The 23,455-nt window shown below is 41.6% G+C and overlaps 1 protein-coding gene and 1 long non-coding RNA gene across 18 annotated transcripts in view; one reads left to right on the top strand and one right to left on the bottom strand.

Annotated features, from left to right (window-relative positions):
• Positions 1–2,349: 2,349 nt before the first annotated feature.
• LOC117155758 (uncharacterized) lies at positions 2,350–3,368 on the bottom strand. Its single transcript, XR_013058688.1, has 2 exons — positions 2,912–3,368; positions 2,350–2,818 (listed from the first exon to the last, which is right to left on the bottom strand). It is a non-coding gene; the product is annotated as an uncharacterized LOC117155758 (long non-coding RNA).
• Hipk (Homeodomain interacting protein kinase) overlaps positions 2,769–23,455 on the top strand; it is a 39,525-nt gene continuing 18,838 nt past the window's right edge. For 2 of the 17 annotated variants that reach the window (XM_033332067.2, XM_033332062.2), the window contains exons 1-18: positions 3,330–3,467; positions 14,530–14,624; positions 15,220–15,567; positions 17,388–17,717; positions 17,810–17,902; positions 17,976–18,194; positions 18,286–18,658; positions 18,737–18,954; positions 19,065–19,388; positions 19,572–19,751; positions 19,863–20,009; positions 20,090–20,254; positions 20,338–20,762; positions 21,154–21,243; positions 21,629–21,901; positions 21,979–22,144; positions 22,402–22,625; positions 23,081–23,368. In XM_033332067.2, coding sequence (XP_033187958.2) covers positions 14,571–14,624; positions 15,220–15,567; positions 17,388–17,717; positions 17,810–17,902; positions 17,976–18,194; positions 18,286–18,658; positions 18,737–18,954; positions 19,065–19,388; positions 19,572–19,751; positions 19,863–20,009; positions 20,090–20,254; positions 20,338–20,762; positions 21,154–21,243; positions 21,629–21,901; positions 21,979–22,144; positions 22,402–22,625; positions 23,081–23,368 — 3,917 coding nt within the window. In that variant the 5' untranslated portion in view covers positions 3,330–3,467; positions 14,530–14,570. Of the gene's footprint in view, positions 2,852–3,329; positions 3,468–10,252; positions 10,516–14,529; positions 14,625–15,219; positions 15,568–17,387; positions 17,718–17,809; positions 17,903–17,975; positions 18,195–18,285; positions 18,659–18,736; positions 18,955–19,064; positions 19,389–19,571; positions 19,752–19,862; positions 20,010–20,089; positions 20,255–20,337; positions 20,763–21,153; positions 21,244–21,628; positions 21,902–21,978; positions 22,145–22,401; positions 22,626–23,080; positions 23,402–23,455 lie in introns of those variants that run through there. The other 15 variants (XM_033332061.2, XM_033332057.2, XM_033332058.2 and 12 more) reach the window with 14 other exon arrangements.

Here is a 23,455-nt window from a genome sequence, read left to right as displayed (position 1 = left end):
TCGCCACGGAGGCATGTAACTTAACTTTTTGGCAAGAAAAAAGCCACGTGACTTGGCTGACTCGAGATGCCTCGATAACTACGTAAATAGCGTCGATTTTAATTTTTCACCTATTCGGTCGATCGAACACGGATCTCTTTCTCGTATAATCTCCATCGACTTTCCAATCCGCGAGTCGCAATTCGAGTCCTCGACGTTGCTTTTCTCCACGATCGTATTACACATACCTCGCGCGTTCTACGAGGAAAAGCAGTTTACCGTCATTGAAAACGGTAACGTTGGAATAGGCCGATGTGATGTAAAAATTCAAGTGCAGCCCATTAAAAGGATAGGAACATTTTTTCTAATCTGTGAAGCCAAGGAGAATGACGAGAAGAAAAGGGACAGTTTAGTTACTGAGAGACAATCGTCGAAATCACATCGTAAAGTAAAGCTGATAAGTAAAGGGTCGTTTAATTTGTAACTTAAAAATCTGACAAATAATTTTCTCTACTCGATAATACGGCGTGTCGTATAATTTTCTCTGTACAATAATGGAAGAACGGTGCAACTTTTCTCGGAAAGCGGATGGACGTTGTCGGTATATATACTGCCGGAGCCGGCCGAGAAAGGAGAATAACGGGACGAACGCTATTTATTGCGTTTTCAGGTCAGACAGGAGCGCGTGAATTTTCGTACGAAAAACGGGTGCCTGCAGGCTTCCAAACCTCTCTTTCTCTTTGTCCATTTTCGAAGGCACTTGCTGTGAAACCGTTGAGGGATTTTCAAAGTAGGGTGCAGAAGCACGATGGTTAGAGTGGGGTGCGATACGATGTGGCGAAGCGGGATCGAGGGAGGGGCGTAAACCGTCGTACGTACGGCCTGGCTCTCTTTATTGCACCCTCCTCTGGGTCGGTGCCGTGGACCCAATTCGCTCCGAGACCTCGACGACGTTGCGCCTCTAGCGCAGTATACCGGGAACGTATTATAGACGAGCTGGATTTTCACGTTCCGATTGGAAAATTCAGAGTCCCGCCCGAGAGAACTGCTATCCTTTAATGGCCAATGACGTCATGCGTCGCCAGGTACGCGATTAGAACAAGCCAGACTCTAATAGGATCGTAAACGTTTCGCTTAGCCACGCTCGAATCAGCGAATCTTCCGTTCCGTTTGAAAAAATTTTCTCACGAATTTCCCGTGGAAACAACCCTCCGCTCGGTCGATTCGATCGTGCGATTCTTCTAAGCGCGATGCGAGATCGCGTTTCGTACTATACGAGAAAAAGAGCGACTGTATCTTTAGACTGGCCGGGTCTGACGTAGAAAGATCCGGTTTCAGTTGGCTCGGGCGCAAACGGATTATCTTCTAATCTAGAGGCCGAAATTTCAAACTACTTTTCGCCTACTTTTGCGAACCTATCGACTAGATTGACTATCGCCCCATAGATCAGGGACGACTGTTTCATTTCTCTAAAAAGTACTCGAGACGAGTTTCAAGGAATGGGCGTAGCTTCCGGACATGATCGGATCGGCAATTCGTAAAGCGGGTAGCTATTTTTGTAATTTACGAAAAGACCACCGCCGCGTTATTAATACTCCGTCATTCGAACGAAGTAGTCATAAAGATATCATCCTTTCCGGCACACGCTTGGTTCTTCGAGTCCCGTGTCCTTCGATCAAATAAACGCTAAATCGTTTCGACGGCATAAACGAGTAAAACGTCCGTTTCAGAAACTACAAAGTTCAAGTCCGATAAAGCGTCCTCGATGGAGTATTGTTTTACTCATCGCATGGAAAAACGATTTGCATGAATTTGATGTAAAAACAGGAGACTTTCGACCTTTCGCGCATTGCCGTTCGATTAGATTAACGATTAATCGCGAGGTACGAGCGCGTTCATTTTGTTCGATGGTAGTACGACCGTGAAAGTCCTTAGATCGCTTGGTATTTTACTTGTTTCCGTTTGTTTCACTACGATGATTACAAATAGCTGGTTCGACCACCCGTATACCGTTGTCTTGTCCTTTTTTTTCGTCAGAGACCGGCGTACCGTGGCGCACGGCAAAACAAGAAATCGATGGTGAAAATAATTGCACGAGACGTTTATTTCCATGTAACCCAGCGTTGCAAAATTAACAAACAAAACGAACGTTTCGCGCACGCGTTGCGTACACGCTGATCCTCGATAAGAACGCTCGTTAACGAAAACAAAATTACACAGATCGATCTACATATGTTGAAAGACCATTAGCGACTAGCGTCATTCGCCGACGTCATTGCGATTTCCCTTGAACGCGAACGCTGCGGCGAAGATCGGAACAGCGAAACACGAAACGCGGGGTACGCTTTCAAAAATCAACATGCAAACTGATCGGTTCCAGAAGATTTAATTGGACGAAGGAATTATACACGTCCCTTTTTGATCGAATAAAATTGCAACATTTTCACGTAGCAACGTATCCATATGTCCTGCAGATTCACGCGATAAAGAGGTCTCGATGGTTTCTTAAAGCGACGGTGGCGGTTGGAGTTGGAGCGCGTATACGTCAGAGCGTGGCACATGAGTCATCGAAGAGGAAACGGGGACGGGGCGCTTGATGCGCCCACGATATCGCCGCCCCTGCGCAGAAAGTGAGCGCAAATCGCCGAGGCGCACCGAAGATGGCCGAAGTGTTTCAGTCGTGCGGCAGCCGAGCCCGAGCGATCCCCCGATCGCAGTCGTGCGCGTTGGAACGACAGGTACTACGAGTACGGGTACGGGTACGGGCAGTCAGTAGTGGACTAGCGGCAACGGGAGCAGCAGCAGTAGCGTCTACGACGGCCGTAGCAGTGGTGCAACGCTAACAACAGAACAAAACAGAGAAGAGAGTATGGTAGGTCAAATTGACAGAAGACATCGGTAAACGGGTAAATAACGGGTTCGTCGCGTTTACCCTGTTCTGTCTGGGTGAAAATCCGTCGTGTTGAAAACGAAGGTGCGCGCAAACGCTGGCTGCTCCACGGAATATGTATGTGACGGAGGTGGGCGAGGGCCGTGCGAAAAAGTGGCGAAAACTGTGAGAGAGGTGCAGTGCCTCCACGTCGGTGGCAGTGGCGGTATTGGTAGTAGTGGTGTGGTGGTCGTGGCGGTGGTGGTGGCGGCGGCGGTGTGGTATTGCTGGTGCTACTTCGGTGTATATACGCGTGTATATTGGTGAGACACGCACTTCGGCGGGGCCGTGGTTCTCGCTCTCTCTTCTGTTACGTTTCATTCCCTCCTTCTCTCGAATCCCCCTATTCACCGCGACTATCCTCTCTGTCGCGCTCACGGAGGCCATCGTACCGAAAGCGACCGAGCCAGGCCAGGCACTACGCAAGATGGCTGTGTGTCGCTAACGAGAGCCCGACAAACCAGACGGGGAAAAGATAACCCGGGAATAAACAGAACATGCTGCTACGTGATCGTCGGGCCCGTCCCTGAACAGAGAGACACTGGCCAAGAACCGAGAGGTATGTTTCTCTTTTTCTTCTTTTCTCTCCTACTTCAATTTTGCCGACGATCCGTAACATGTTCTTTCCTTCGCTCTTTCTTTCCGACACGCCGTTAATCTCGTGTGTTTCCATCCCTTGCGTACGAATCAATGAAATGATGCTTTTCTATATTTCTACCGACGATATTTGCGGTTGACAGGTTACCGGAAGATACCGTGACTCGCGTGTCTTACCCGTTCCACTCTCGGTCGAGCGATTCACGTATAGCTTATCATATTGCGAACGCGTATATTCTCACGAACATACGTACGTTCGATAAACTGAAAACGTAAACAAATTAAAGTTTTCCCCCTCGTGAACTTCGGTCAATTGCCGTGCGTTCGTTTCACGAAACTTTTCTGCGAAAACCAGTAGGTTGATCGCGCGATCATATGGTGTAAATTGATCAGGTTAGCGGCGTGACAGTTTAAATTTTTTCTCCGCACCAGGTTTTGTGCGACGTCGACACGACAGCCACCTAGGAGATCGCGAAACGGGAAGCTGAATCGGAAACATCTGTTGCCGAAAGCTTGGAAAGGCGAACATAACCTCAGAATGTCGGTTTGCATGCGTCGTCGTTAGGTAGAAGATATATGTTCGGATCCGTGTTTTTCATTTCCGTCGATTTATGCTTTTATCAACGAAAGCAATCGTCGGTAGGTGTGTGCGTGCGCGTTTCGAGCTTGATAAATAACTTTTTGCCGTGGTAACGTTTTGCCTAACTTTTTTAATCGTAACGATCGTCTCGAGCGTGGATCTCGATAATATGTTGCGCAGTGGGATGCAATTTCACGAAACGCGTAGTATTCCTGAAATTGGACGAAATGCCAGCGCAAACGGAGTCGTGCCGACCGAGTGGAAAAGTTTGTGAATTGTAACACGCGAGCGAAGAACATCTGTCGACCAAGCAACTGCGTGCACGTAGGCTGGAAGTCGCGTCGCAGAAGCGTTTACTGGATCGCGATTTCTACGTGTCACCGAGTTGTACGTCGATAGCGTACGTATATATGTATATATATACATATACGATGTTTCATTACGAACGAAATCCTAGCACTTTTCGTTGCTTCGTTCAACACGCGCGTAAGCTCGCCTGGAAATTCCCCATCCACATAACACACCGTCGGTTGCTTCGTGCCAAAGTTTATACAGTATCTGGATCATTTACCAACGCGCGACCGTCCTCGTTCCTTTCTCTTTTTTTTTCTTTTTTACGTTAAAACCTACTGTCACAGGCAGTAGCGATATTTTTTATTTCCGCTTAGCTGGGAGACTCTCGTATCGATACCACGTTTCGTTTTGTGAATCGTGCTACGTTGCCGTCGAATGGTTCTTCCCCCGGCTGAAATTATATTTTAGCGACGGATCGAAAACTGCTCGCGATGTCGATCAATATCAACTCTTGCCTCATGAGTTTTCCGTTTTTTTTTTTTTTTTGTAGTATATACGTTAGGATTAATTAATACTTTAACAAGGTATCTACACATGATTTTGTCCATGTTAGTCAAAACGTCTTATGTAGCGTCTTTTCATTTTTCAAGATATGCTGAAATATTTAAACTATATCGGTGTTTTTTATTTTTTAAGTGAGGTTATATAGGATGTTCCGAAATAATGACCAAACACTTTAAACTGAACGAGGCAAAATAAAGATAGCACAATGAATATGATAAAAATTCGAATTTATTCGGTTTCGATATGGTAGATAGAATACTATAACTGAAAAGGGTAGAATTTGTATTCGGTAATCTATGATTTTATAATTTTAAAACAAATTCAGGGTTAAAATTGAACTTTGATACGATTATGAGACTCCTCTTGTTTCACTTCAGAAATGAGTGATTTAGAAGCCACATTGGTCAACTACATAAATCAAGTACGGGAAAATGATGATGTTACGAATGCTGTTCTTCAAATTTGCTATTATTCATGTTACCTTCTCCTGATAGATGACTTTATGGAACTAAATGATTTGTTTCTTGAGAACTGAACATTAATTGTTCACTCGAGTAATGAAATTGAGGAATTAACAGAAAGTGGAGAACACGATCGGTTTAGTTTCTGAGATAGTCGAAAATGTAGCTCGATATTATAAAGAAAGACGTTAATCTTTCGAAATAAGACGAGCCACTAACTACATTTCTCTTTCCATTTCGAAAACGAAATAGCAAGCGAAAGCAATTTCAAGATAGAAAGAAAAATAATCATCGAATCGTTTTCCCGTGGAACTCCGACTGAAAATCCAATTAGTTTCATCCGTATCCCTGTTCCTCGGAGTTCTGCGCGTTCATCCGCAGATCGATTGGTGCTCTATATTGTCGCGTTTGATTATCGTTTTCTAATTATCGACCGCCGTCTGGCAGTCCGTGAGGCAAACGAAGTAATCGGAAGTGGCAACCGGCGGCATAGTGTGCTCGCCCAGCATTTTTTTATCTCGTTTCTACGAGATTTCCTCAAACGTGGCCTTCCTAAAGGCCTTTCGGCATTTCGAGGTCCACCTCTCGACACGTACGAGCACCTCCCAGAAGGACATTACCACACTTTACGATTACTACTTCTCTTCATCGTGCGTGCGTGTATATATCAACGTACGTCGTTCCATTTACTTTTTCCTGTTCCTCTTACAAACCACGTTTCGTTTTTAACACCGCGATAGGCGAATGACAAAGCACGAAACAACGTTTTATGGTAATATATCGTGATACAAGCGGGAAGGACGTGATTCCTCATGTAAAAATAACTTGGTAATGTCGAATTTTTCATACGATGCTTTGTTTTCGAGAAAATGCAATTTGATAATTTGCTTGATATACATACAAGGTGTATTTCATTGTAATTCATGATAAAAATGGGGTCAGGGAGATTCTGTGACTGAAAACGAAACTAAAATGAAGGATAAAGAATTTGCTTTTAAGGAAATCAAGTTTGAAAACTTGTCAGGTTAGATATGTGAATCTGCCTGATTCACCCAGCTAGACAGGAGTGAACAATAGACTGGACACTACTGTAGACGCAAAAACAAGTTGAGAACCTGGAGCAAGGATTTTGCATTCGGAGTTTTTTTACGAGAGAATCGAAATTTTGTCCAGACTGCGTTTATCAGATTAATTCCCGACTAAACGTGATCAGTTTTTTGAAGAAAAACTTATTTTAGCTTATTTTCATATATAAAATAATTTTGTTGTGATTGTTTTTCCATATTCGGTCGAGAATTAGTTAAACTCACATCTACCAAAATATCCAGGGTTCATAACAAAAATGACCTTTGTCCATGTTTGACTCATTCCTCATTTTTCCTCAATACATTTAAATCACGATTTCGCAATCACCTTGTATATTAGGAACGGTAAGGCACATACATCAACTATGCTCAACGATAGTTATTGTTTCTAAAGACATTATAATGAAATATTGTATAATTACACGAAATTGTACGGCGATGAGGAAGTTTGATCGAAAATGGTTGTTTCGTGATTTCAAGGCGATCACGAGCAAGTTTGTGGAGTAAACCGAATATCGATCGATACATTAAACGAACTTGCTATAGCGCTCTGGGACATTTGTTGATCTTTAGGTAACCTTAAATGAGGAATACGTTCGATATCGCGCGATAAAAGCAAGATAGGTGGCCAAGCTCATCCTTAAAATCTTCGAATACTCATTTCTTATACAGTGGTGTGTGAGAGTTTTCGGATAGATTTCCCACTTTATACTTCAAAAACGATACTTTAAAGAATTTGAAATCGTGATTGGCAAGACGGAGTTTATGAAATTCCAACGATTTTTATTTTTATTTTTAAATACAGTGACCAATATAATACTTATAAAAAATTTGTTTAATTATCCTTCATTTAAACACGAGAGTGCTACGTTAAATTTCTCCCCGTCTTTCAAATAATAAATTCTACAAAATTGAAGTTAAAATATCTTTTAAAATATTCAATTTTCGACCTTGTTATTGTTATTGTTATTGTTATTTGTTATTGTTGTTGTTGTCTTAATATCTTTCTATGTAGAATGAGTAAACGATTTGGTTTACGATAAGAAATGTTCTCGTTTCAAGAAATAATATAACTGCGAAATGCATATACATCATTGCACTTGCGAAGAAAAATCATCGGGAAATATTCGTAGTTTTCCTTGCAACTATTCATCTTTTTTCTATAACATTTTCTTTTAACTTTATCCGAGAAAGAGATAAGACGCTCCAGTTTCGTAAATCATCTTGCATAATTGTGTAACGATATTTATTTGTTGCATTGCTTTCTTTCACTCGCCATATCCTTATATCAAATATCTCTTAAAAGATTCTTTTAGATATCGCTATGTTAGAATATAGTTAAAGCGAAAAATTCATTTGACAGTAAACTTTTGCAAAATAATCGTAAGATAATCTTCGTCGAAATTCCTATTCTAAATGATATACAAACTTTTAATTTTACAATTATATTCTTAATCGTAAGAGACGTTTCAATGCCTTTTTTTTTTTTAAGAAAATAGATCTTTCTTTCGTATCATATTTGTATTCTACAAAGAAATTTCGTATTTTTTTTTTTTTTTTGATGAAATAAAACCCTCTATTCGCTTATATCGTTCAACGGAATTTTCCATGCTTCATGGCCTTCCGTTTAAGGACTAAGCTTGGTCTGAATACTCCTATCTTCTGGTGAAAGCTCGGGTATCCTTTTGCTCGTACCGCTCGAACGCGAGACTCGTCGCTTACTTGGTAGATCTGGTTATTTCGTCGGTCGTAAACCACGATTCCACTCGAAACCATCTCTGACACGCTTCCAATTCGATTTAGTTTAGCGTAGGTTTTTGCAAACACAAATAGAACGCGACACACAAGACTCATCAAACGTCTGTTACACTGTTTGATCGATAGAAACACTGTGGAATCTTGTTACAGTGTTCCTTGGAACGAATGGGATAAAGATGCTCCTCCAATCGACGATACTGTTCTTCGACTTTTATTTTCACGCGTTTCGTGTCGAAAGATCGTTCATTTCTCCGATATGAAATAGGATCAACATTTTTAAGGAAGTTATAGTAAAGGAATGTTAAGACTCAAAATTCGTTATAAATTAATTCTGTATCGGAACTATCTCTTCATCTGATTTGAGGATTAAATATTTTGTATCATCTTGTTGGACATTTAGAAAACATTAGTATCATTATTTACACAGACTAATAGTAACGATAGTAGTTAATATTCTCTTCGTGTTTTACAAAACATTGCGGATCTATGGCTTATTTTCAAAGTATCTTCAAATTTATCAGACTATTCCCTTCGTCAATTCTTTCATACTTGAAATACATACTTTTTTTTATTCGAGAGCGACGTAAAAATCAGAAAAACAAGAATAGACTTATCTATTTCTTCCGCATCGATCTGCAAATGAAATCCGAGAAAAAATCCTAAGAAATTTTGTTATCCGATTATCTTGGACATAGAATTAAAATAATATTTCTAAGGGATTTCCCCTTAAGATAAATCCCTTAATGTTTATTATCTTCCCCTTCCGAACTTTCTTCGGCACGAAACCAAACTGGAATTTCTAATGAATCATCGTTTTGAATTTCCCCATTGTATTCGGAATACTTGGTTGTAGTTTGTTGATGAAACAAATGCTCCTTTAGAAGGTTGTTGGGTAGTTCAATAGAAATTCGTAAATACTTCTAAATTGCGTTTAAGAGCCGATGTTGGTCGTAAAATTTTGCCACCCACATCGCTAGCAGCGAAATTCGAATATGAACGAGTTGGTCTTCGACGTGACGCATAGCAAGGAATGTTGCAGACAAATAGCGTCTCGATTTACACACGTAAATATCATAGGACACGTGTTGCGGAAGGATACACGTTTCGGACGAGAGATATAAGTCTAAAAGGGTGTAAACGTGATATAGAACAGTTTAATCGGAAAATTCCATTGTCGAAGGAACCGTTATCTTACGTACGGCTGGTCGGCGTGGAAAGCGTGGAATTTTACAAGGGAAGAAGGGGCGTATAATGTGTTTATTGTGTAGTAATCTTAACAATCGACTGACGAAGTTTCTACGATATGGTGAAAAACGGTACCCGCTTAATCGGCTCAAATGGCTTCTTACATAATATTGAGCAGCGATTTGTTGTTTTCCCGACGTGCGTCGTTGATTCACGTAAGAATTTTTAAATTCCAAATAGCCAATTTTATTTTATTACTTAATTCCTTACCAAGGTTATTCCTTTATTTGCTTGCGGTGTTAAATATGTATTTTTGTATTCTACTGAACATTTCAAACACGATCATTCCATATTGCCTACAAAATTTTATAGTTTTACTACTAATTTTTATGAGACAATGTTATGTGTTCGGACAAATCGTTTTCTTTTCAATTGAGGACTATAATACCAATTTTAAAGCTCAATTGATTTTCAAAAAATGTCGTGTCACCAAAATCGTTCTTTTATTTTCTTCGCTCTCTTCAAAATATCGAAGGTACTAAAATATTCCTTGTCTTAATAGCTTGTCTTTCAATCGTCGTATTAAAATGTTTCTGCTTGATCAAAACTGACGTTAATATTAGATAATCAACAGATATGTAGTTATCATGTTTTCTTCCTGTGATGTTCAGTTGTATATATTAGCCACCAAGTGACATTGAAATAAAAATTCAACGACGATACAGCATCTCACATTTTTCCTGTGTGCTCTTCAATTATATAATTGCATGCTTCGTTATGATAATACCCACTTACCATTATTGATTTATATCCGAATCAGAGTGTTTGGAAAACGCGAATATCTCTCATCTAAGATACAAGAAAATGAGGAGACAGATTCAAGACTTTCGTTGGAAATTGCTTTCGAGCGAAGGATAACGAGTTACGAAACGTTGTCGAGGACGAAATTGCGTAGAGGAATAAATTGTGATGATTCTTCTCGAGGAAACAGATCGAAAACGTAAAAAAGAAAATGAAGAGTTTGCAGCAGTAAGGAAGCAGCTCCCATATATAAATTGAACTGACTGCGAGAGAAAGAAAGATGTAAGTTCCATATCCAAAAATGCTTTACTTTATTATTGCAAACATTAATCGTCTATGAATTTGTAACACGTTTGGAAAAGTGATTTGATGTTGAGTTGGTTTTCGTTGGTTTGTTCGCAACACTGGGGAAAGCACTTACTGCAACAACCTCTTCAAATATGTTCTCTTCGAAACATTCGTTTCAGTGAAAATTGAAGCTTGCTTTAATAACAATTTGGTAATAATTGCAGCAATCCTTTCGAAACGACTCGTACTCGATCTGCAAACGCCATGTACATACTCGTGGATTACTTGCAAACATGACCTTACCACTATCCTATTCCAACGATTGTTAGCAGCGGCGTGAAAACTTGCTAGAGTAGAAACGAAGAGTCTAACGCATGATCATCCAATTTGTCGGCGAACTTTTGTGCGCGCGATTGCAGGTTATAAATACAAGACGTAACAGCAGACGTTTATGATCGCGATACTAGACGGTTAATTTACGACAACGGACGGGCTCGAACTGTTCGCTGTCTCTTTCGAGGAGAAGCAACGCGAGTTTGCGAGCGCGTACTTCTTAATCGGACAGTGTTTCAACTCGATACAATTTGGTATACGGCCCAGTAAGATTCGATTTATTGTCGCGTGTCTGTATCTCGAAGTACGACTCTGCAGCGAAAAGTAGAAACTTGTGTTATCCAAGTTGTTTCGAGTCATTTTCCTTGCGTTATCAATCGTCTAAGCGACGAATACCGCGATTCATCGACGACAACAATCCGTTATCTAAAGCGAGAAAGTAGTGAAACGACGTACGTACGTCTGGTGTATGGCGTTTTCGATCGTTTCCTTGCATTCGTCGCAGCTTCGAAAATATCCTCTGGAACGGTCGTTATTCTCGCGTCAGATACAAAGAATTGGTCAATTGATAGCCGATGGAATCGATGCCTCGACGCGTTTCTAACTTGCTCGCGTCAAACGTGTCTCGCATTCTCCTTGCATTCTCCTTGCATCCGCGCTGAAAATGAGTTGACTTTTATCTTTCCCGTTCGGGAAGTTACAATATCTTCGTGATTCATCTGGACGGTTCATTGTTCGATCGGTGGTGACTCCATGCCGCGGCAAAAGTTTCTACGAAAGCTAGGTCAGTTTCGGGTCTTTTCGGGTTTCCCGTTTATCTAGCGATCAGCTTGAGTCACCACGATGACTGTATACCGTAGTCTAGACGTTGCGCGCGATTATTCGTAGCCTTTTGCAAGGGTAGCGTCGTGGACTGCGGCTTGGAACGCGCGAGTACCATCGCAAGCAAGCGCAAACTCGGCAAAGTCGGACTTTCGTTTCGTTGGTTCGCGCAACTTGCACGGATAGACAAGAGAGCGAGAGAGAGAGAGAGAGAGAGTGAGAAAGTGACTCATCGCCAGTCGCCAGTCTATATCGCGATAGAAACAATAGCTGTCCACGTTTGGAGAGTCACGGCTGTGCCATGAGAGTGAATTGTTTCACAAATCTGAACCACTCGTCGGTCACGAAAAATCGCGATAGATTAGGTACGCTAATCGCGTTGTTTGCTGGTCGGCGCCTACTCGCTTTTTTCCGTTATTGTGTGCCGTCGCTTCGAAACGATTATACGCGAGTCGTTCGTAGATAAGTCGGGAGAGATCAACGACGACGCTCGACAACGCGACTTTGCAATGCAAAGATCGTCCGTTGTGTTCGATGTATCATGTTTATCACGATGTCACGAGCCAACACTATTGCTGTTTATTTATTCTTTCTTCGTTCTTTTTAATTGATGGCTACGTAATTGTCTGAAAAGTTGGATCCGTTGCTGAACTTTGCAATAACCAATCGACATGATAATATATAAAAGTCGACTGATCACGAATAGTAAGCTGAAACTCCTTCGATCCGCTATCTGCTACGTTCAGCTATTACGTAAAGTTGCTACTCTTATTACGACGTACTTCGGATAGCGCTTCGTTCTTCAAACACCACTAGTCAAGGAGGACGTCTATTCACATTTTTCTTCGTTTTCACCAGCCCTGTTTTTCATCTGATCCAAGGCGTGCTACCGAAATTCGTCGTCGAGCCAACAACCGGCTTTTTTCACCTTCTCGCCAACCGGCCGTCCGCTGGAATTATACTACGACCCACATTTACGATCGTTCTTTTCTTCCTTCTCTTACCTGGCGTGACGAGGTACCGTGAGACGAAACTTTCTAGCCCTGCTACTTACTCTTCTCCACTGATTTCATCTTATAAACTTGACGATCGTCGAGAAGAGCGTGCAGGGAGAGAATAGTTTGGCACAAAGACGACGCGACGGTGACGAGGCGATTCGCGTTCAAACTTAGCTCACGACCAACGAGTCGCGAATTCGTTGTAGCTTTCGAGTAGTTTTGTACATAGCTTCTAATTAATTTTTAGCCAAGCGCCGCGGAGACGCGATATATTGAGAAGATTTCAACGAAGAATAGATTCGTGATCTATTGATACCACACGTAATCTGTTGACGCGCTAGCCTTTCAATATCCAAAATTATCAATCCTATCCTTTATCAGTTTCTCGATTTCATTATCCAGCCACACTATTAACGTTCAATTCTCAGAAACCAAGTGATACTCTCATAAATTCATTAGTCGTAAAAATGACATAAACGATAGAAGCGATTCTGCGGAGATATCTGAATGAAGACTTTAAACGTGTCTATTCAATGTTAAGATCTTAGAACAGCTGGAACATGTGTTTGGCCATATTCTAAATGTTTATGTAGATTCTACGAAGTGTCAGATATTTATTAGAGACGGTAATGGATTTTTTAAGTCACGCCGGTATATTGTTTATTTCAGTTTAATTTTAGCAGAACATTTGGTCCTGGTTATTAGACACAATTATGAAGAGTTAATAGTAGATAAACTTTAGTAGAGAAAACTCACCCACAACTTTGACAATACAACGAAAATCACAACTTTTTGATCGAATTACACCAGGGTCTCCCTGCAAAATAATTTACCAGCTAATAATATTAGTAATTTGACAAGTTACAAGTTGTAGACTTCTCTTTTACAACTCTACTTTACGTATCTCAATCGGATAACTAATCATTTGTGTAATTCAGTTGCAAAATCTAATTCCTTTTAGTAATTTGTTATTGTTGCATAAGCGAATTTATTGTAACTTACGATTTGTAAAATTTCGCTAATATTAATCGGCTGGAGTAGAAAATCCCAGGTGCCCAAGTACTTCTGGACTACAGTGTACAATATACAATACGATTCGCGATATCGCGTTGTCTTTGGTGCACCAATTAAACAGAACTCTCTCTCTCACCGAGTAACGAGACAGTTAACATAAACGTAACTGTACTTGGTGGTACCGTAGATCGTTCATAATACGGAGCAACACTATTTCTGACAAGTAGCACTATAATTAGAGCACGTCGTGCACGCGGATGAAGAGGGATAGCCGGAAGAGGGAAAGAGAAAGAAAAGATCGTGGACATGTGTTAACGCGTGTGGAGGTGCCGCGGGGGCGAGAACCGAATCGGAGCTAACGAAAGTTTCCAAAACATTCGTCACGTGCCGATCGATCCGGGACGCGGTCGACCGAGCCACGGTATTTCTTTGTCATGTTTCGTTTTCCTTTTCCACACCGGGATACACCTACGTATTATGCTACTGTCGAGTTTTACTTTGCGACGTGTAACGTCGATTCTCGCGCGTGCACTCGCGAAGCTTTCTTTCGCGATCGATAAGAGGAAAGAAAGGCACAAGCGTTATCTTATCTGAAGCTTAATTTCATAAGTGCTAGTTTACCGGCGCTAGAAACGAGCGCTCCAGAAATCGATCGCATTATATTCTGTATTTCCTGGAAGTATACCCGGGATTTTCTGGAAATTATGGGAAACTTGATTTCTATAGCTGGATCTGGTGAAACAGATGCGATTTTCGCGTAGGGAAATTTCACGATTAATAACGGAGTATGTAGAAGCGTTAGCTCGAGAGAGACCAACCCAATATGTTTGCCCTGTTGCAGCTACTCGGAGTGTCAACGCGCAGAAACCTGATATTCGGTAGATGCCTTTTGAGAGCCGCTGGCCCGAATCAGCGTGGAACCATACAAAGGCACATGTACGTGAAGGAGATTCTAAAATATTCATAGTCGTCGTGGTCGGCTGTTAGTTGCGTACGTTTTTATATATCGCGCGTCGCCTCGTCGCAATGGCGAGCTGTGGGCTCCTCTCTCGGTTCGCCTAAATCAGAACGACGCACGATGGGTCCCCTCTTTTCTCTGGCTCGATCTCCCACTGCTCGCAACAACATGCCTCGGAATAAAATCCATCCACGAATATACGGAAACTCTTGCCGTTCTGTATCCTCTTCTATTCTCTATCCTCCATTTGCCGTAGTTTTGTTCACTTAACTTTGTTCATTTTCGTTTTATTTTTAGTTTTGCTGACGCTTTTCCGTTATTTATCATTTGCTGTCGAATCGGAAACAGCGGTATATCGCTTGTTAGCTGACTTATTGTACGATTAGAGAGACACAATTGTAGATCGTAGGAACGAGTCATCTCGCTCGATCAAACTGGCGATCAGAACCGCTCTCTGTCAGCCTTTTTCCGATTCGAGAAACGTTCCAACATTCGAACGCCCGATAACGTCTTTACCTCGCGAAGAACGATCGTGTGAAATAGTAACGATCGTGTTTCCCTTTATAATTACAGGGAATGTGTGACATGTTCATCCAAACACAGCAGACGAGTAGCGTCAACGGCAGCAGCAGCAGCAGCAGCAGCAGCAGTAACAACACCGTTCACCACCACAGCAAGAAACGCAAGTTGGAGTACAACGTGAGTCAGCCGGTGATCCAACACGCATTGGTTCAATCGACCGGCGACTACCAATTAGACAATACCGGTCTGCAACAACGGTACTCCGTGAACGGTGCTAATACCGCATTTAGCTCGCTGCACAACAATAATGCGCTGCAGAAGAGTAGCCCGAACCAACAGACCCTGGTACGAGCCTCGACGATCAAGCTCTTAGACACGTACCAACGCTGTGGCCAGAAGGTTGGTGCCACTTCCTCCGATTTTCTCTTACCGATAATTCTCTTCTGACCCGCGTGATCGCGTCGAGGAAAGTCGACTTATCCTCGTCTCGATCCTTCTTTCTCTTGGTCTCGTTTCCATTATCGCAGAAGACGAACGTTGGTCGTACGTTCGTAAACGCTTAGATCACAAATTTACAATCGAGAATAATGTATCTTTAAGCGAATTCTTGCTGTTTAAACTCTATATCTATCGAATCCGTCGCTTCTTTTCCTATATTTTATTCTTCCTTGCTATTGATACGCTCGATGAGACGCCGCTTACCGCTTGAAATCGCTATAAATAAGTATTAACGGTGAAGCCATTCTCCTCACCTAAAAACAAGCCCGAAGAAGACTTTCTTCCACGGTTTTGTAACGCGCAATCGTGCGATGGGACGTGTCCCGATAGGAAACAGAGTCCTTATGCGTGTTATTTATGAATGTTATCGTGAAATAAAGTAGCCTCGGTTTTATTTCAAGCGTTTGTTACATCGTTCAAGGGGCATGCGACATCCTGAATTCCTAGGGACGTATTCTTCCAGGTGTTTCTCGTTCTCTTCACATCGCGTCCTGTGTCGTTCAGCTTGGTTCGAAGCAGCGATTTCTACTACCAGCTAGCGACAGAGTTGATCCGTTCTTTATCCGTGTATATACTTTATTTCGTCATCCAGTTGGTTTTGTCTGATAAGAAAACTTGCGTCTACCAGCGGTATTTTTCTCTGCTTATTTTTCACCATGCTGGTTTCCGCAATCGTTCATGATACAACTCGTTACGACCGCTAAAAATAGTGGCGCGTTCTTTCCTTTCGCGAGCGAACGGTCATCGTGCTCGCCATTTTTTCTCCATGACCGTTCGAAAATCGACTTTGTCATCTGGCCACGTTGGCTGTTTCGCAGAAGTAAGTAGTGGTTTTCGACGACAGCGATTCGTCAAGTCGTTTGGCAAAAGAATAAAAAAGGAACCAAGAGTTTTACTGAAAGAGAGAGAAAGAAAGAAAGAGAGAGAGAGAGAGAGAGAGAGAGAACGTAGTATCCACAGAATGATAATCGTTGGCGTTCGACAGCTACGGATTAATATCGTCTAATACCTGTCATGAGCCAACTTTCACAAAGGTAGCTTCGTTCCGCACGGACATACAGAGCCGTAAACAATTTTTGTCTTTGCGTATCTATCGTATTAAATGCTTCGTAAATCGATACGATGTTATTCTGACGGATAATTAGGGGTATAATTGATTTTCGTTGATCCTTCGATCGCGAAAATATTGTAAGCAAGTACAGATGTACGAGCGTTTCTCAGAAATTTTTCCATGTGGCGTAGTTAGATATCGATTGCCGTCAAGGCTTTCATTTCATATTTCATGACCGGCCATCGTGATGTATTTCCGCTATAGTGTTCGAAGTTTCTTAATGCTTGCTAAATCTCAATGTCGAAGATCATCATCGAAACGACGTAAATCGATGTGTATGCAAAAAACCATTACGTAGAACATTAATAACTAAATTTTTCTTCATATTCTACTGACTACACATCCCGTACGTGTTTGAAACTAATTTTTAACAACGTGCGAATGTCTGTGTGTATGTGTGTATTTATTTAACAGACAAGAGTCATGTTATTCATGTTACATCAATTCTTACGGATTGTGTTTTGGATTTGTGTTGCCTCGGCTTGGATTCATCAAAGTTTCGTCTTGCGTGTGTTCGTCGTTATCGTCCCTACCCAATTAAAGCTATCAAAAACTATCTACGATCTCTTAATACCCAAAAATTTTTGTATAAGGTATATTCCTCCTACAGAGAAAAACCTGGTCGAGGGAGGGTAATGGTGACGGCCTGGCAGTCCACTCCGCCAACGCGACGAACGCAGTGGGTAGTACTGTAGTGTCGCAACATCATAATCAACAGCAACAGCAGCTGCAACAACAACAGCAGCAGCAACAACAACAACAACACAAGCAGACAGGAATGACGGCACATAGCAAGCAAGTAACCAACGCTGCCAATGGAGGCGGTGGCAGCAACCCCCAAGGGGATGGAGATTACCAGTTGGTACAGCACGAGGTTCTCTATTCTATGACTAATCAATATGAAGTCCTCGAGTTTTTGGGCAGAGGTACTTTTGGACAGGTAAAAGTTTCCTTTTACTCTTCTGTATAAACTGTGCTATTTCTACCTGTTCATAGAAACTAAACGACATTTCGTGTTTGTTTTGCCCCTAGGTTGTAAAATGCTGGAAAAAGGGAACCAATGAAATAGTTGCCATCAAAATTCTGAAGAACCATCCATCCTATGCGCGCCAAGGGCAGATTGAGGTGAGTTAGGATATGGATGATTGGTCAGTTTTATTCATAAGTCATGACTAAATGCAATTTTTATCCTGAATAGGTCTCCATCCTGTCTCGACTCAGTCAGGAAAATGCGGATGAGTTCAACTTTGTGCGCGCTTATGAGTGCTTTCAGCACAAATCCCATACCTGCTTGGTCTTTGAGATGTTAGAACAGAATCTGTATGATTTCCTGAAACAGAATAAATTTTCACCCCTACCCCTCAAATATATCAGACCGATTCTTCAACAAGTACTCACCGCTCTTTTGAAACTTAAGGTAAACTGCGTTTATGTACTTACATGCTGGAACAATTTCGTGTTAATTTTTTTATGGATTACCGAATAACCTTATGAATATATCTTTTTAGCAATTGGGGTTAATTCACGCAGACCTTAAGCCTGAAAACATTATGTTGGTGGATCCAGTTCGTCAGCCTTATCGTGTAAAAGTTATTGATTTTGGGTCAGCTTCCCATGTATCTAAAGCTGTCTGCAACACGTATTTACAATCGCGATACTACCGTGCACCTGAAATTATACTTGGACTTCCATATTGTGAAGCAATAGATATGTGGTCGCTCGGCTGTGTGGTTGCCGAATTGTTTTTAGGATGGCCTCTATACCCTGGTAGTTCAGAATACGATCAGATTCGATACATAAGTCAGACGCAAGGCCTACCAACGGAACACATGTTAAACAATGCCAGCAAAACAACAAAATTCTTTTACAGAGACATGGACAGTAAGTATCGTACTTCATAACCGTCACGAAATTGATATTCTTGACGAACAAGTACAGATAACGTTAATTGAATTGCAGGTACATATCCATTTTGGCGATTAAAAACACCGGAAGAGCATGAGGCTGAAACTGGTATTAAATCAAAGGAAGCGAGGAAGTATATTTTTAACTGTCTAGATGATATTGGTCAAGTTAATGTCCCGACTGATTTGGAGGGTGGTCAACTTTTGGCAGAAAAAGCAGATAGAAGAGAGTTCATTGACCTCTTGAAGAGGATGCTCACAATGGACCAGGTAGTAATATCTAGTTCATGCTTTGATTCCATGCAACGATCGGAAGACAATGGCTAATTTCTAGAATAGGCGAGAGTCATTCCTTATCTATCGTGTATCCTTATTATTTGTAGGAGCGCCGCATAACACCTGGGGAGGCTCTGAACCATGCCTTTGTTACGCTGGCCCATTTAGTCGATTATGCACATTGTAACAATGTTAAGGCTTCCGTCCAAATGATGGAGGTTTGCCGACGAGCTGGCGACTTCACTGCAAGTCCAGCGCATCATCAAGCTCCTCCAGCACCTCAACCACCACCACCAACATCATTGGTAGCTAATTTCGTGCCGACGACAAATGGTAGTGCCGTAACTTTCACCTTCAACAACCAGTTGACCAATCAAGTACAGCGATTGGTTAGGGAACATCGGACTGCGCAAACAGGATATGATAATCTGGTTTGTTCATAATTTTTCTCGGTACCCTTAATCGACGCAATGTTTAATATCGTGTTATTTGAAAATTCAGTTTTGATCTTTCGCTTTCGCATTTTAGTTTTATTGTTTGTTGTTTATGTTCCTTCATATTATATATTTTGTATATGGAGTTTATTTTCTATCACGGTGTATTCTTTCTTTTAGTATCAAATATACAGTAACAGTAGTCGCCGTGCGACTCAGTACAGTAGCTCGTCAAGTGGATCAAATAGCGGACGAAGTGGAGTGCACGACTTTCCACATCAATTGGTGCCTGGTCTACTTTGTCATCCACCCAGTTATCAGACGATGCCAAGTCCTGCAAAACACGTAGTTGTTGCTCAAGTAAATAAGACACTTTTTATTTTAACTTAGTTACATATAATCATATTGTATATAATCAAATGTTTCAAAAAAAATTCATGATCGTTTAATTGTGCTTTATACGTTTTACAGCCTCCACAAGCGCAACAAGGTCCGTTACAAATCCAACCATCGATTATATCGCAGCAGGCTGTTGCTGCTGCAGCTGCAGCTGCCCAACAACAGTATGCAGCAGTTCCCGTATCTATGGTGGAAACTGGACGACAAATGTTACTAACCGTAAGTATTCTTGAAACGAACAAATGTCAAAACGTTTATGAATTATAAATGGCCAATTATATTTTATCCTTGGATCACAGAACGCTGTACAAACCTCTTGGCCTGGTGGAAGTCGTCAAATGGCCGCTATCGTACCATCTTGGCAGCAGTTACCACCGCAACATGCAGCCATACAGCAGCCATTACTGAGTGATGCCGGAGATTGGGGAAGGCCTCTTATTGTCGATAGCTCTGCTATTCTACAGGTAAACCTTATTGCCTTACTTAACAGTTACTTTTATAAGCCGGTCGGATAGGTTTGTAACCAATCTCCCGTGTTTTGGGGAAGGATCAGAGGCCAGTATTTCCTGTCACGGAAGTATACAATACCAGTGCCCTCGTTGAGCATCCTCCTCAAGGTTGGGGCAAGCGTAGTGTTACGAAACATCATCAACATCATGTAACTGTACCTCAGCAGTCTCAACATAGGCACGAGCATAAAAAGGAAACGCAGCAGTTAAGTCCAGTGAAAAAGAGGGTAAAAGAAAGTACTCCACCGAGCAACACGAGACGGCATTCACCTTCCAGCGGTCATTGGCAACAGCAACCCATGCAGCAACACCATCACAGCAGCAAACACAACAGTAGTCATAATGTAGAACACCATCAAGTTACATCTGGTCGGCAGCAAACTATTACAATTCACGATACACCATCACCAGCAGTTTCTGTTATCACGATAAGTGATAGCGACGATGAAACACCGGGCAAGTGGTAAGTTAATTTAATTATTTTCATAGAATATTAGAAAGTAGTTAGCAATTATTGTCCGCAATTATAAGATTAGAAGAGAACTGCTGTTTTGTGGGTACCGTATCGAAAATATTACAGCCATCTTGAATTTTTATTATTTTTATTACTTTGTTATTATCTTGCTTCGTTAAAAGTTTTTTTCTGTAGCTCTTTGAATTTAAAAATATGATTATCCAGTGTCTCGTTTACAAGTGTCTATGATTTTGTAATGTTGTTTTGTATTGTGTTTATTGAATTTTGTCGATACGTTCCAATTATAAGTTCCAATCACGATGTTTCCACTGTGAAACATATTTATTAGTAATTTATTAGAATAGAAAGTAGTGGAATCATGCATGAATATCATTGACAGCTGTGGAGATCAGCAATGTGGAGCCTGTCAAAATTTGGCAACTCGCCTGTCTGGCGATGGACATCCAGTCCGCGAGGAAGTCATTCGAAGGTATATGAATGTAACATAGTATCACACAATCACACACCATAGCATCGATTAATGGTTAATAATCGCTAAGAACATGGTATAACACGAAGCTTCATAACACATTGAGAAATTAATTTTGTAAAACAATTAACGTCGTGTTACTGCACCTGTACAAATACATAAATTGTAGGACTAAAAATTGTATATAATAAAGACAATTTAGAAACACGATTGTAGCGCTTGAAGTGTCAATTGTCTCGACGGACTAACAATACTCTGATTTACAGCTCTAGCGTTTAATGCCATTTTTTCATGCTGAGTGTTGACGTATTTTGTATTATATGGGGATATCTGTTCTCCCTAACTGTTTCATGTGTAACTTACCGCGTATGTTTTCTACTTCTAGTACGCAGTCAACACCACGCGCGGTTCAACCAATACAGCAAACCCATTCAAGTAGTCAGTCGCATACTAACGGCCACGTAACAACGCATAGTACATCTCAAAGATCGCAACGAAAAAATATTATCAGTTGTGTAACTGTCGGTGACAGCGATGGCGAAGCTAGTCCAGGTCGAGCGCATAATCATCTATACCAACATTTACCGCAACATGCTCAGCATCAACAAACTACGCAGTTAATTAAAAACGAACCCCAACAGCAACATCACGTCAGCAGGTAATTACATCAACGATCAAAGTTTATAATATGATTCGAGACAGTTGTGTATGAAGATAATGTGTTGTTGATTGCAGTAGCAGTTCTGGATATTCGTCTCAATCGCAAAAGAAACGTTTATTGGCCAAAGTACAGTCCGAATGCAATATGGTAAATGTTGCGACAAAACCGGAGCCCGGCGTTGAGTACCTTGCACCACATCCGTGTCACGCGCCAGCCTGTAAAGAGCCACCGACCTATCAGGTTAAATTTTAATTCAAATTACAATCCTTTCTTTCGTTTCTCGATCTTTCCTCTCCGTTTTCTATGTTATTCTATTTTATATAATTTTTATTTCTTTTTTCTTCTTCGTTGTCCTTTTTCTTTTATAATTGATTTAAATTTCCAACCGAAAGTTTCTGGGAGTATCGAGGAACAAGCACGACGATCCTGATCTGTATTCATTGGGATACCCCCCCTCCTCTATCTTAGTAATCTTTCTTTTGGAAATGTTTTTCTAGGATGATGCCTATGACATGCATGACTACTTCTTGCAGTATGTGACCACGAGTAGCGCGCATCCTCACCTTCAAGAGCAACACATTGTGTATACGACCGGCACGGACAAGCGGGTATCATGGCCTGGAAAGAGAGCTGAATACAAACACGAGTACGTTCAACCACCGGCTGCTCATTCCAGAGACCACCAGAAATGGGCGGTAGCGAATACTGTGCATCAGTATAGGTAAGCATCGCATCGCATGTTACAACGTTTGATTTACACGACACTCGAAGCATGCAATATATCATACACAGATAGATTTAGAAAAATCTGGCAGATAAATACATAGAATAGCATAGTTAAGCGAGATTTATATGCACGTAGTTATTGAACGCATGTAGGTTTTCTCTTTGAATGAGAAATGACCAAACCGATGACAGGCAGCTCGTGTATACGTTGTCGAGACAACAGACGGGCTGAATATCATGATCGGGCAAGTAAACAGCATGAATTTCTATGTTATTTCCGGAAAGTAAAAGACCGAGAGTAAAAGTGAATCTGAAAGGATCTCGGAATGAATCGATCTCCTGATTCTCTGTCGGTTTGGTCTCTGTCCTCTTAGAGAGACTTCTTACAGTAAGTAAAGAGCGCATGGGAATTGCATAACGAAGGGATGGACTTTGTTTTGGGTTTTGTAGGCAGAGTCAGGTGGTGGGTTCGGCAGCCCATCCGGGACATACCCACAGTCACCATGGGCATCCGGCCCACCTCAGTCCTGGGGGCGGTGGCGGGGGCAGAAGTCCTGCAGGGGGGCCTGTAATAGGAAGTGCCCAGCATCTGGGACAGCCCCTGTACCAGGAGTACGCCCATGTGCGTTCAAGAGCCCATGCCGTGCCACCCCCGGTATACGTAACGGCCGCGCCTTCTCAGGCTCCCACTGCTATCCAGCAGCAACAAGTGCCCACCTATCAGGGATTCACACCCGGGTGGGTACCTAGACACCTAGTTGATGCATGCATGTGTGTACCATTTATTATATTTTCGTTCTAGTGATAGTTCATCGTATGTTGTTA

This window comes from Bombus vancouverensis, chromosome 6 (genome assembly GCF_051014615.1).
Source record: "Bombus vancouverensis nearcticus chromosome 6, iyBomVanc1_principal, whole genome shotgun sequence".
Lineage (NCBI taxonomy): Eukaryota > Metazoa > Arthropoda > Insecta > Hymenoptera > Apidae > Bombus > Bombus vancouverensis.
This window is presented reverse-complemented; position numbering and strand designations above follow the sequence as displayed.